This window comes from Diospyros lotus, chromosome 5 (assembly GCF_014633365.1).
Source record: "Diospyros lotus cultivar Yz01 chromosome 5, ASM1463336v1, whole genome shotgun sequence".
Classification (NCBI taxonomy): domain Eukaryota; kingdom Viridiplantae; phylum Streptophyta; class Magnoliopsida; order Ericales; family Ebenaceae; genus Diospyros; species Diospyros lotus.
The window spans coordinates 35,696,241-35,708,979 of NC_068342.1; the positions used below are offsets into that span (position 1 = coordinate 35,696,241).

The 12,739-nt window shown below is 34.2% G+C and overlaps 1 protein-coding gene across 1 annotated transcript; it reads right to left on the minus strand.

Moving 5' to 3' along the window:
• Window positions 1–610: 610 nt before the first annotated feature.
• LOC127801377 (squalene synthase 1) lies at window positions 611–12,175 on the minus strand. The gene is made up of 15 exons (XM_052336412.1): window positions 11,908–12,175; window positions 11,583–11,818; window positions 10,744–10,786; window positions 10,383–10,472; window positions 9,232–9,307; window positions 5,068–5,137; window positions 4,754–4,897; window positions 4,550–4,654; window positions 4,229–4,375; window positions 3,521–3,596; window positions 2,709–2,797; window positions 1,355–1,446; window positions 1,208–1,253; window positions 1,057–1,129; window positions 611–972 (listed from the first exon to the last, which is right to left on the minus strand). Coding segments are annotated over exons 2-15 (1,248 nt in total). The 5' UTR covers window positions 11,778–11,818; window positions 11,908–12,175; the 3' UTR covers window positions 611–970.
• Window positions 12,176–12,739: the final 564 nt, after the last annotated feature.

Sequence of the window (12,739 nt, forward strand, 5' to 3'; positions counted from 1 at the left end):
TCTGTTAATCAAATGATTTGTTACTATATTGTTGTCCATCCGGGAATGCCTCCTTCCAATAGATTCATCCTACTTCACTCCCCTGAAGGACGGGTGACACTTAACTGTGAGTTTATCTCATAATGTGACGCTTTGAATAAAACCCACAACGATAAAAAAAATAGGAAAGAAAGAACGCACGATAATCCAACTCTATGACCAGGACTAACATTTTAAAAAGAATAATGATAGCCGAAATTTTCAGCTCACATATGCTTATATCTTTCTTCTTAAGAGCTATTATTTTTGGTCAGTTTGAATTGATAGTTTTATTGACGGAAAAACCTAATATGCATTTGCACTAATTTTTTAACAATGGCATGCTACTGTGCTGGAATCAATAGGGCTGACAGGTCATTGTATTGTGCTCCTCAGCGCTGCACGGCATTATTTATATTATTATTATTATACATTGAAGGACCTCACCAGACCAAACCAGATATTATTGAGTCCAAATCTTCAAATCTACTGAGATAACGACTAATCCAATGCAAGGATGTGGCCATGGAGATCAGACATGAATCTTCTATGTATAAACGCTTATGCATCACAAACAATATCAACAGTGATATACACAATTAGCTTAACAATTAATCTGGCTGCTGACATCACAAGTAAATAAAAAAAAGTTTAAAAAAAAAAAAGAGCAGTCCTCTAAAGTGACCACTGCGATTTAGATTGTATAAACCTGTGAACAAATAAACAAACCATATAGCTGGTAGTGTACTTATTTTAAGTTGTGCACTGCAAACCAGTAGTTTGGTTGTGCATGGCCTTAGGGGCTATGGAGACCATGCATTAACATCCATACGGTAGCGAGACTAGGGTCACACATTGTATCTAGAAATTACTGAGAAGCATTCACAGTTCGATGCCCAGGCTTAGCTGCTGCTAGGTCATGAATGCCCCACAGGATCCTCACCGGAGCCAATCCTGCAAAGACGGCGAGGAGTGAGATTGTAAACCCAGGATACATAGGTAGTAGGTGTGTGTTTGTACGATGGGAAGAGAACTTACACATATTTATTGGTGGTCTGTTTGCAGATAGATAAGCAAACAAGATGGCAAGTATAATGAATAACACAAATATCTGCATTTTGGTCAGACGGCAATCAGTAAACTTCCTTCAATTAGAGCATAGAGTGGGAAAATTAGGTTCAGGGCTTACCAGAGTTGAATTGTGTGTTGGTTGGCTCTTGAGGATGTAAGATTTCCTGGTGGAAGCAAAAATGGTCAGACATTGACAAGCTTTTATTTTCTTTTGAGTAGTGGTCAAAACCATATTCATGGAGGTCGGCTAGAAACTTCTACAAACCTTTTACTCAAGGTTCCTGATTCTCTGCAAGTTTTCTGAATTGCTTCTATCCTGCTCAATGTTTTTGTAGAATTGGGATCATTTTTTTCAACCTGTAAATGCAGCAAATTTTCAGAGTAGGAATACCAGAAAGAACTGCCAGAAGGTAATTTTTGAGAATCATATACATGTTTAGCACTACATTCAAGGACATGAAAGATGAGTTACCACAAATTGGGCAGTCCTAACAAATCCTTCAATTTAACTTAAAAAACAGTAGCATGTCAAAAGAAAACGTTAGGACACAAGGGGAAGGCAACAGTTTGTGACTGACATCTTCATCACAGTGCTAAAGCGGTAACTGAAATTATTTATCCAAAAAAAAAGTAACTGGAAATGTTGCAACACTGAGGATGTAGAAGAACAAATAGTAAGTAATTAGAGAGATTTCTCTCTGCTTTTTCTATCTTCCTACCTAAATAATGGGGTTGGATAATATCTATTCCCAGAGCTTTAGAGAGACTAAAAACAAGAATCTCAGGTTAAAAGGGTTTCTTCAGTTGGGCTTGCATGACTGCACAATTTATTAGGTCCATTGACCTGTTTGCTATTTGCTGGATTATCTGATAGTGTGCACTATATCTCTATGGTAATGCCCTTGCTAGAAGGATCTATAAAGCATATGATCCGAACTGGAATTCCTGCATTTTGCATGCATGCTTACTCATATAATATGGCATATTTGTGTAGACTAAGATTAGAAGTGATGGTAATATCAGACTACACAGGGAAGGTGTACAGTGCTTGAACTAAACCCCTAACGGCATTTATATGGAATACCATCATTTACCTTCTTTGCTTCTTATAAATGTCAAAATAATCACTGGGACATTTGTTTTTCATGCAAAAGATTCAAGTCATCTTGTTTCAATTATTGTTCACATTTGATTATTTCAAAAAAGAACTTTTATTGACCTAAAATATCCCACTTGATGATGGAATTTAGAGTTCTTAAAAGGGAAGCAGAATACAAGCTGGCATGTATATTGGAAGATTCAATCAATTATAGATAGTGTTGTTCTACGAAAATGAGAACGCCAATATGTAGTATCATGACTATCAAGGAACAGTTCTATTTGTTTTCAGAATATGTGCACATGATAGCGAATTTTTTGGTTCACAAATTTGTTGGTCCCTACCATCACTGGTATTCAACTCTTAGAGACACAGCATTTGATTGGTGCAAAATGCATTTGTATTCAGAATCAAGCACCAAATTCTTCCTGACAAATATTCAGCAAATTTTTTTTGCTAAACAAATTCATCAACATAACAAGATTTTAAATCTAGTTTTATTTTGATATATGATTATTACCTTTGATTTCAGCATGCAAGAAAAATCGAAGAAAGCACCATAGACATCTGAAATGGTTTTTGTCTGGTCAATAACTTTAGCAGTAAGACCTATAAAAAAAAAAAAAAAAAACAGTGAGAAAAATTAAGCAGTCAACATGCATACATGTATGTGTACTTGCCCACATGTGACACACACACACCCACATGTGACACACACACACAGCTATGCTCCAATCATACAATATGAAATATAAAAGAAACTATGACAAGGCCTATCCAGGGCCCCAGAAAATTACACAATAAAAAGATTAATTCAACCAAGCTAATATTCATCATGGCAAAAGCATATGTTCCCACTGTTTGCAATAATTTGTAAAGGGACGCTGAAATATTCAAATCTGAATTATCAGGAATGAATATGGTATTGCATGCTAACCCCTTGCCAAAGAAGCCATTCAATGTCTAAGATGTTGCTTCATGAAAAGGCAGGTATTACATATTGTGGAAGCACTATTAGTTGCCATTTTGACTAAAGTTGACTGTTGCTAGGTTTGAGGCAACTACAACTGAGGATGAAAACCAGTTATGAGGAATTCACTTCTAATATTTTAGTCTCTCGGAAATGTAGAGCCTGATTCAGCGTCATCATTTTGTTCAATATTTTTCTTTTTAATGACAAATACAGAATTTTACTTGACAATATTACCATCCAAATTTCAAATCGATCAAATAAAAAGAATAATAAAACCTAAAGGAAAGACAACAACAGAACACAGTGAAACTCTGCTGATTTTTTACTAAACCCATTAAATTGATCATGGAGTTACTTGCCTCTCCTCATTTTTACTACACCTCTGAAGACTTCAATGTTGTTGTAGCATAAAGCTAAGGTTCCAATTGCCATGATCTGTTAGCAGCAAATGAGAAGCATGGTCAGACGAGGAAAATTCATATTTCATGAGTCTGAAGTTATTCTAAAGCTCCATCAAGTAAAATCAGAAGGACGAAGTGTTTTACCATCTGAAATTGATTGTTAGCATTTATATGATACGGGGTGTTACATTTAAGGATAAAATAGATCACTTCAAATTTCTAACTGCCATCACAACTAAACTAGAAAATCCAGATGTATAAATATACAAACATGGGTTCACAGAATCTTCTCCAAAGAGCCAGGTGGGAGGGCAAGGACCTACTATAACAAAACAACATCTGAAACTAGAAAGCACAAAGACAGACACTCAACAAGTTCAATTCTGAAACATTTTTGTGTTAAAGCCAACACAACTAGATTGTCTCAAAGTCCATACTGGCAGCAAAGTTTGGATCTTCTCAGCCAGTGTTTTGTTGAATAAACTAAAGTATTCCCTGAATATTTTCTCCAATGTTACTCTATCCCCACACCGTGGTAAAGAATACTAATACATTTAGTCAGCAGGTGAACATTGGTCATGCTATTGGGATTCAAAAACGAAAAGTACAGCATAATATAGATTATTGAACTACATGCAAAATCTGGGGCATTGCCAAGTCATATACCTGTGGAATTGCACAAAATCGGAAGATGGCAGGATCTCGCAGAGCTGACATGTATTTCAAGCAATCGTCCACATGTATTAAGGCATTTGTAACCATGTCGTTTAAGCATTGAACTGATTTAACTGAATTTTCCTTATATTTTAAGTCCTGAGGCACACAATACCGGAGCATGTTAATGACAGGGAATAAGCCTAAAAGTAAAGCTACACAAATATAATTTTCTTTTATTATCAAAACAGTTGCATCATGAGTAACCAAGATGCCTTGAAAGAAAATTAGATAGGACAAGACTCTATGATCAAACAGAAGAAGTGGACAAACCTCAAGTTTGTTAACATATTTACTCCATATCTGTCGAGGCCAAAACATGCGTGACTTTGGTATTTCATTTATATCTTCCAGATAGTCTCGAATAATGTTTGTTTTCTGCATTTTTATTAATACATGGCAAATATAATAAGGGAATCACATAATCGGATGTGAAAGAAACAAACATGAAAAGCAAAAGATGTTAAAAAGGAAAACCTGAAGAAATAAACCCATAGAATTGGACAGAGAATCTGGTGCCAAATCTTCCAAGCCAGAGGCATGGAAAAGCTTTGATAATCCCAGCCCGACAAGTCCGGCTACATAGTGACAGTATTCATCATAATCATCAATTGTTTCTACCTGCAAGGAATAGAAAGTTCCAAGTCAGAGGCATATATCTAATATAATTAACATATCCACAATGTGTAGGAATGAGGAAGCCAGCAATTTGACTCTAGTTCCTTGTGCCTGCAACAGATAGATATAATAATTTCTTTTTTCAATTATTTTGCAGGACATTTAAAACGTACCTCCTTGCAAATAAACTTTGCCATTCCTGCACCCATCCTCATGGTAATATCCTCAATTGCTTCCTGATAACTGCAGAATAGTTAAGAGGTCCAGTAAGTATCTGTTAACCGTCCAATTACATGAGACACAAGCAACTACAAGCCAGTATAGTCCTCAAACCAACATATCTATACAGAGCTGAAAGAAGCATAATGAGACAGAACTACCAGAAAATAAGTAAAAATAAATAAATATCAATTCAAGGAACAATAAAACAAAATGGATTTATGATAGAGGTTAACTAATCAATAAAATCCTCAGGTCCTCAAGTACCAGTTCCAGAGACCACAAAAGAATGGTCTCATCAAGGCACCTATGAACCTTTTCGTATGGTTTTCCTTTTAATCAGTACCAATCACCAAAGAACAAAGTTGATCAAATCCAGATGTAGAAAAAGGCACCTCTTCTTATCTCTTTTTTGTTTTTGTTGGCAAGGCAAGTTTCAAAAAGTATCTGATTATGAATGTCCCAAAGTTATGGTGAAAGAACAATGTTGTTAAGGAATACCATGAACATAAAACATGCAAAAAACCGGGGATAGTTAAAACAAGGAAAGTTAGTATAAAAGTTGGCACTCTCACATGTATCTTTTTCTTTGTCAATTCAATTGCAAGGACTAAGTATCAATAAAAAGGATATATCAGAAGTCAAATAAGTACAGGCATGTTTATTTTCTCATCAGCCATAACAACTTCAACTTCTACTTGATAGAGAACCAAAAAGAGGAATAAAAAAGAGGTATGGAGGGGATACCACCATATACTCAAGAAGAAGATAAAAAAAAGGCCCATCCTTTATACAACATAATGGCTCAAAAACCTCTAGAAATTTAAGGGAAGGATCAATACTGCCTAAAAACTATCTTTTAAAAGAGAGTTGCCTAGAAGGTCCTCGAGTTATGTTGCTCCTATATTATTGTCAGGATCCTGTCCTAACTTAGGGTTTGATGAAGAACAGAATGTAGAACGAGAGAGAGAAAGAGAAATGAGAGGGAGAAAACAGAGAGAAATTAGGGACAAACAGAGAGAAAACAGAGAGAGAATCAAGAGAGAAATGAGAAACTCAATTCAAGTCTTGATTCGTAATGTCTCAATACAAGGTGGTATAGCCTTCTATATGGCTATCCTCAGCAGTTAATTGGTTACATTTGTAACTGATTTTACTACCATCTTATAACAGTTGCAGTAGTTTGTTACCAACTACTGCAATAATTGCAGTTGAAACAACTTCAACTGTTTTCTTCTTATCTCATATCTATAGCTACTCCCTATACAGTTTTTCAGTTATAACAAAAATAAATGCCAAGTGTTATTCCCTTGAGAACTAATCTGCTACAACCACTACTCTCTTGTAAGTGTACACCCAAGGTCTTGATAATTATCAGAAGCAAAGCATGTGATACTAAAACCCACATCAATAAAAAGTAACTCACAAAGTACTAAAAAATACTTATGTTTCTACAACATAATAAAATGCCTAAATATCATATTGCTAGCAACAAAATTATCAACTAATATATGAGTGGATAGTTAATTGTTAAGCTCAAGCGTAAATAAATATGATTTTGATGATAACAAAAATATTCTATGATATAAATGTATTTTTTATTCATGCAAAATGTAAATTTATTTTGAATTAAAAGTGAATACAAAGAGTAAATTTATTTTGAATTAAAGGTGAATTGTCTTTGATCATTTATGTCTCAAAAGTCTATGTTTAAATTTTCATATCTTGATAAATGCATTTCTTACTCATGTATAAAGTAAATTTATTTTGAATTAAAGAATAATTATTTTGAGACATGTTTTCTCTTACTCATGCAAAAAGTAAATTTATTTTGAATTAAAGGAAAATTATTTTTAGACATGTTTTCTTATTTTAATCATTTATGTCTCAAAAGCTTATATTTGAATTTTTAAATCTTAAATTAAAAGAGAATTATTTTTAGACATGTTTTCTCTTACTCATGCAAAAAGTAAATTTATTTTGAATTAAAAGAGAATTGCTTTTAGACATGTTTTCTTGTTTTAATCATTTATGTCTCAAAAGCTTATATTTGAATTTTCAAATCTTGATTTCTCATGCAAAAAGTAAATTTATTTTGAATTAAAGGTGAGACATGTTTTCTTATTGTTTGAGAAAGCCTAAACATTTTTTGAATTTCAAACTTCATATTAACCTTTTTTTTAATGGCTAGTGTGTTTGGAAGATGTATATATATAGGGTAAGTATGGAGGCTCAAGGTTAAGAACAAACTTAATAGAGCATTCAAACAAGAGTGAGAATGTTTGAAGTGCTAGAAGTGTGTTGGCTGGTGGAATTCTCAACCGTTGGTGACTTGTTTGTAATTGCCTCTGGTTGTAAGTTTGTTATTTTTACTCACTTGTTATGTGAGGGGATTATATTTGCTAGTAGTATACTAGTGGTTCTTGCTTAGGCAAGGGATTGTATGTTGATTCTAGCTCCAATTAAAAGCTAGTGTTGATTCTCCCTAGTGGAACCTCAAGTTAAGTCTTGAGAGAGAGGATTAGGCTCCTTAGAGCCGAACTTTTATAAATTTCTCTTGTTCCTTGTGGTTGTGTGATTTTATTGTTATTAATCCTACTGCAATCACCACATATTAAAATTACAAATTTAAGAGTTTTTAAAAAAGTTAAAAATTATTAATTAATTTTTAAAAACCCAATTCACCCCACTCTTGGGTATTTTTCTGGGCAACATTAACTATTATTTAATTTACTTCCACACATTTATAAATGAATATGAGTTAATGTTGTAATACATCATTTATTGGCATTATTTTGGAATCCAACATTCAACTTAGCTCACACAGTACACATCACTGGTATATAAAATATGTTATTCTCAACTACATCCATCAATGCCTTACTTTTAATCTTAGATCATTTTTCTATCAATATTTTATTGGAAATACAAGAAATACTGCATTCTATGCTACATAGACTCGCTAAATGGTCAAGGTAATTAATATGAAGCCAGAGAAATATGGGAATAGTACAAGTGTAGTCATTGGGAAAAATAAGGGTACACCACATATCTAATATATTATTATTTATTTTCTATGAGTGAGATGGTATAGGCAAGCAACTGCATCTAGAACGTTTGTTGAAACTTCAGATTGATAAGAAAGTGTATATAAACTGCGCATAACACATTCATATGCCACATTCCATAACTATATACGTGTCATGTATAATGCATTAAAATATTAATAAAAATAATATATATAATATAAGAGAAGGATAAATTTATATTGCTTTCTGCTTTAGTCATAGCTTAACAAAAATGCATTTAATAATCATCATCAACTGCAACCTTATCCTAACCAAGTTAGGGTCAGTGGCATGGCATTCTTAATGCCAATTGACTTCTAAACATCACATTAATAATACAAATTCATGCAAAAGAAACAATGTGGCAAAATTTTACGCTGGAAACCCTTCCTGACACAACCCTTTGGCAAGGGAATAAAAATGCATTTAACCATTTTATACATAATTTGATTAACATGAGACATGACATAGAAATATATAGCACTAATAAAAAGTCATTCCCTTGATAAAGGTGGTTCATAAATAATATGAGAAATCTAAAGTCAGAACCTTCAATGCTATAACCAATATTGCCCCTTTTTAATGCCAAACATTATATCAATATATTTTGAGCTTCTGAAATCAATAATATATCATATCAGAAAATGTAAAAAATTAAGGATTACCAGTATCACATTAAGATTTTTGTGTCATGACTCAAGTATCCTACGGTTCAAAAGTTGGGAAATGTTCAAGTTGGAATCTTGCTAGCAGCAGCCCTTTAATATTTACTTGTAAAAACAAAGAGCATTCCTAGTGCAGGAGACTCCCCACTTTGCGAGGATTAGGAGAGGGTGTTAAGATTGAATGATTGATATAAAACTAAACACTTTAAAGATAAAAAACAAGTAAAATTATCATTTTTTATTGTTTCAACAGATCATGATTAAGAAAAGTTATGTCCTTCACATGAAGGTTCGTGATAATTATTTTTCGCAAATGCACACATTTTGCATCAAAATCCTTTTATTAAATAGTAAGAGAAATAACAAATGCATAACAAGAGCTAACCCTTTGCCAAGCTCTAAAAACGCTGTTGAAACATGATGGAACTCGTCCATCAGAACCTTGTACTCCTTTGTACCACCTGAATACATAAGTAGCAATTAGGACAGGAAAAAAGCTCAGAATTTTATACTAATAACTAACTTCAAAACACACGCACACAGAGACACATACATGGATGAGGATAATTGAAATCAGCCTTTTCAGAGAATCAGGTGTAAAAGATGAGCCAAAAATTGTGTATGATTCCAAGCCCAAACTTCAAGTTGGATGAAACACAGCCAACTTTGGACCTAGAATTTCATTTTAGTCTGATAAGCTCTTGCCTTGTGCTTAGTTTCAATTTACAAGTGGACCATGGATTGTAATATGAGCCGAGAAGTTTGTTTTTAAGGTTTTCACTTGAGTGTTTTGCCTGGACTTTAAAGGGTATCCTAACTAAACAATCCTATTAAGTTAAGACTATGCGCAAGCATTCGAGAAAAAATATAAATTCCTGATTCAATAGAATAAATTATTTCTATACCAATACGTTGTTTTGAGATTGTGTTGCAGAGCAACCAAGTACTAGGTCTGATGTTCAAGACTCCCGGGAGTGATTCTTAGATCGTCTTCTTCTTCTCCTTAAAACATTTCACAATTGCCAAACCAAATGTGTTATCATGTGATCCTATTCTCGAGCCTAATAATATTTTCTCCTTAATTCTTCAACATTAGTCTACCTAAAACAAACCTCAAAGGAGAACTAGAATCGGCAGTTGGCACCATTGGCATTGTCCAACTGTGAACTAAAGTATGTAGCAGATAACTGACAACATATCAACCAGGCATACCCAGCTCTGGAGTAACATATCACCATTGGTTTTACAGTTTGGTAGTCCCCAAAAGGACACCATCAACCAACACCTCCCCCCCCGCCCACTCCCTCCCTCCCTCCCCCAAGAGAATAAAATAAAACAGTAATTTAATTAACAAATCATATCTGCTTTTCATGTCCAGAAGGAGAACTGAAATAAAATACGTACTGAACTCAAGCATTCTACATACAATAAGACAGAGAAAGCACTACTTAGCGCATAGAATCAACAGATGTGACAAATAGTAATCAGTCGCGAAGGATATCTAAAGACAGCAGGAGTATAGAAAAGAACACTCACATGAAAAATGCCAGTCACGGTCATATATATGACGATGAAAAGCCAGTAGAATAGGTACTTTGACCTCTGTGGCTATGCTTGTATCGTCCTCTATAAAATAACAATAAAACAACTGAGATCACATTAAACATGTCCAACTCCACGGTAACTTAGTACGGAATAGGAAGGAAACGGCCAAATTAAAATCAAGTGCAGTAAGTCTAAATGGCCTAGACAAAATTTCCCACATGTATAACAAAACAGTGATAGCTTATGCTTATTGACAAGGCAAGTGAAACATTCACAATTAAGAAAACATGACAAAATCAGCCTTGCGGCAATGATGACACACAAAATGTGACCTCGGGAAGAGAGAGCATACCAACAGTATCGAGTGCTCGAAGAACCAAATAGAAAATGCATACCTGGAAAATAGAAAAGTTTACATGAGATATCGAGAAAATTTTCAGCAGTGACAGAGCACAAGTATGCAGAAAAAGTTCGTACTTTTTTTTTTTTTGTTTGGCTAAAACGAAAATGTTCAAACATTAAATGCAACAAATATCTGAGGAAGTTGGCAGCGGTGATGGATTATTAATCAATCATTCTTGTTAGATGCAGGAAAAAAGAGGCAGATTAGTAGTCCAACCGAAGTGGCATTAATTATCTTATCCGAAGGGGAGAAATAATTTGCATCTCTCATCCCATTCATTATCCCACCCGCTTTAGTAAATTGAGTATAAATTCTCTGGTTAATAAATTTAACCGCATGGTATGTGTAATCCCATGTCATCTCATGGGATTAATTATAGCATTTAACATGAATTCTAGCATGTGCACTCTCGTACTATCTCATGGGATTATACTTGTATGTTAGAATCTCATAACCTTAGTAAAATATTGAGAAAAGATTGCGAGAAGCCTCGTGAACTGAGATGCTGTAGATAGATAGAGAGGGAAGTAGGACGAAGAAGAAGAAGAAGAAATCATCAGAGATTGTGCATGTGTCTACAGCAGCTTCAAACTGGATTGTACTACCAACCAACTATATCCCTCCCCTTTAGGGCACGCACTCAACTAATAAGATACGTCAGACAGCTTGCGCCACCATTCAACCTCGCCAATTGACGTTTCAAATATAATTCAAATCTCTCCGGTAGATAGCGAAAGAATCCCAAACAATTACCAAAAATGCGAACAGGAACGGGGATCGGAACTCACGGCGTTGCGGAGCTCGGTGCCGAGCTGCTGAATAACGAGGCCGAAACTTCGAGAGACCTTGTGGAGCATGGTGTAGCAGAAGGCCCAGTGTGGCTCAGGCGGAATCTGCTTCTCCGCGTGCCTCGCCGCCATCTTCAGCTTCACTAGAGGATACACATCATCTGGATGCCTCAACATCGCTGCCAAACTTCCCATTTTTCCCTTGTATCACAAATCCGATCAGCCCAGCACAAGATCTGGACCAAAACGAATCAAAGTTAAAACAATTAAACAAGAAAATCGAATCTAATCAACAGAAATTGAGATCTGAAATCCTTTCCGTTACCAGTACAGAGGGGAACGTAGATCGATTCGTCGATATCTCGGTGAGAAATGCCGACGATAGGGGCGATGTATGTATGTGTGTCGAATCAATGTGAAATCGGCATGTGTGGATTCGGAAAAATTGGGGGAAAAATAGGGAATTTATGTGACGTTTAAGAACGAGGCGACACTAGCTTGGACGGAATTGAAAAGCGCCTTGGCCTCAACTTTGAATTACCTACTTTTATAGGCGCCTTTGGACGCTAATAATTACTTATTCAAGACCGCGTTTGCCGTTGTTAGAAAAATGTGTGTTTCGTTCTTAATCAAGATGTATAGATGGAAAAAAATAAATTATTAAAAATATTTTAGATAATAATATTTTTTAATATATTTATTAAATTATTTAATAATTTTTAAAAAAAATCACCTTAACTTTTTATTTTACACTTTTCATATATGTATATCTTTCCCGATCCTGATAATTATATCTTAAAGTTTACAGGTAAAAAAATTATGCGTATATCTTCTATTATATTTCAAAAAATTTAATAAATAGTTTAATAAAAATTTTGAATTACTTCGTAGTCTTATTTTGATCATATTATATATTAGTTCAAAAAATATTTTAATTTTATTTTAATATAATATTATCTTACTTATTTTAATAAATATTATCTAATTAAAAAAAATAAACCTAAAAATCGAGCCAATTCTAAGTTGATGATTCATGGGACACGACGTAGGGACCACAAGACATTTCAGTTTAACCTAACTTAAAAAAGTGTATAGGAATATCTAGGACTTTCGGTACTTGAATTCAATATCTTTAAGACATTATTTTAATTAATTCT

Bases quoted from the DNA above. Each gene is read 5' to 3' on its own strand.
- LOC127801377 (XM_052336412.1), bottom strand. From the start codon at position 11,777: ATGGGAAGTTTGGCAGCGATGTTGAGGCATCCAGATGATGTGTATCCT. The intron at 10,473-10,743 runs GTATGCTCTCTC...GTTATTTTATAG, and splicing joins TCGAGCACTCGATACTGTTG to AGGACGATACAAGCATAGCC. The intron at 1,130-1,207 runs GTAAGCCCTGAA...ACCAAAATGCAG, and splicing joins CAACACACAATTCAACTCTG to ATATTTGTGTTATTCATTAT.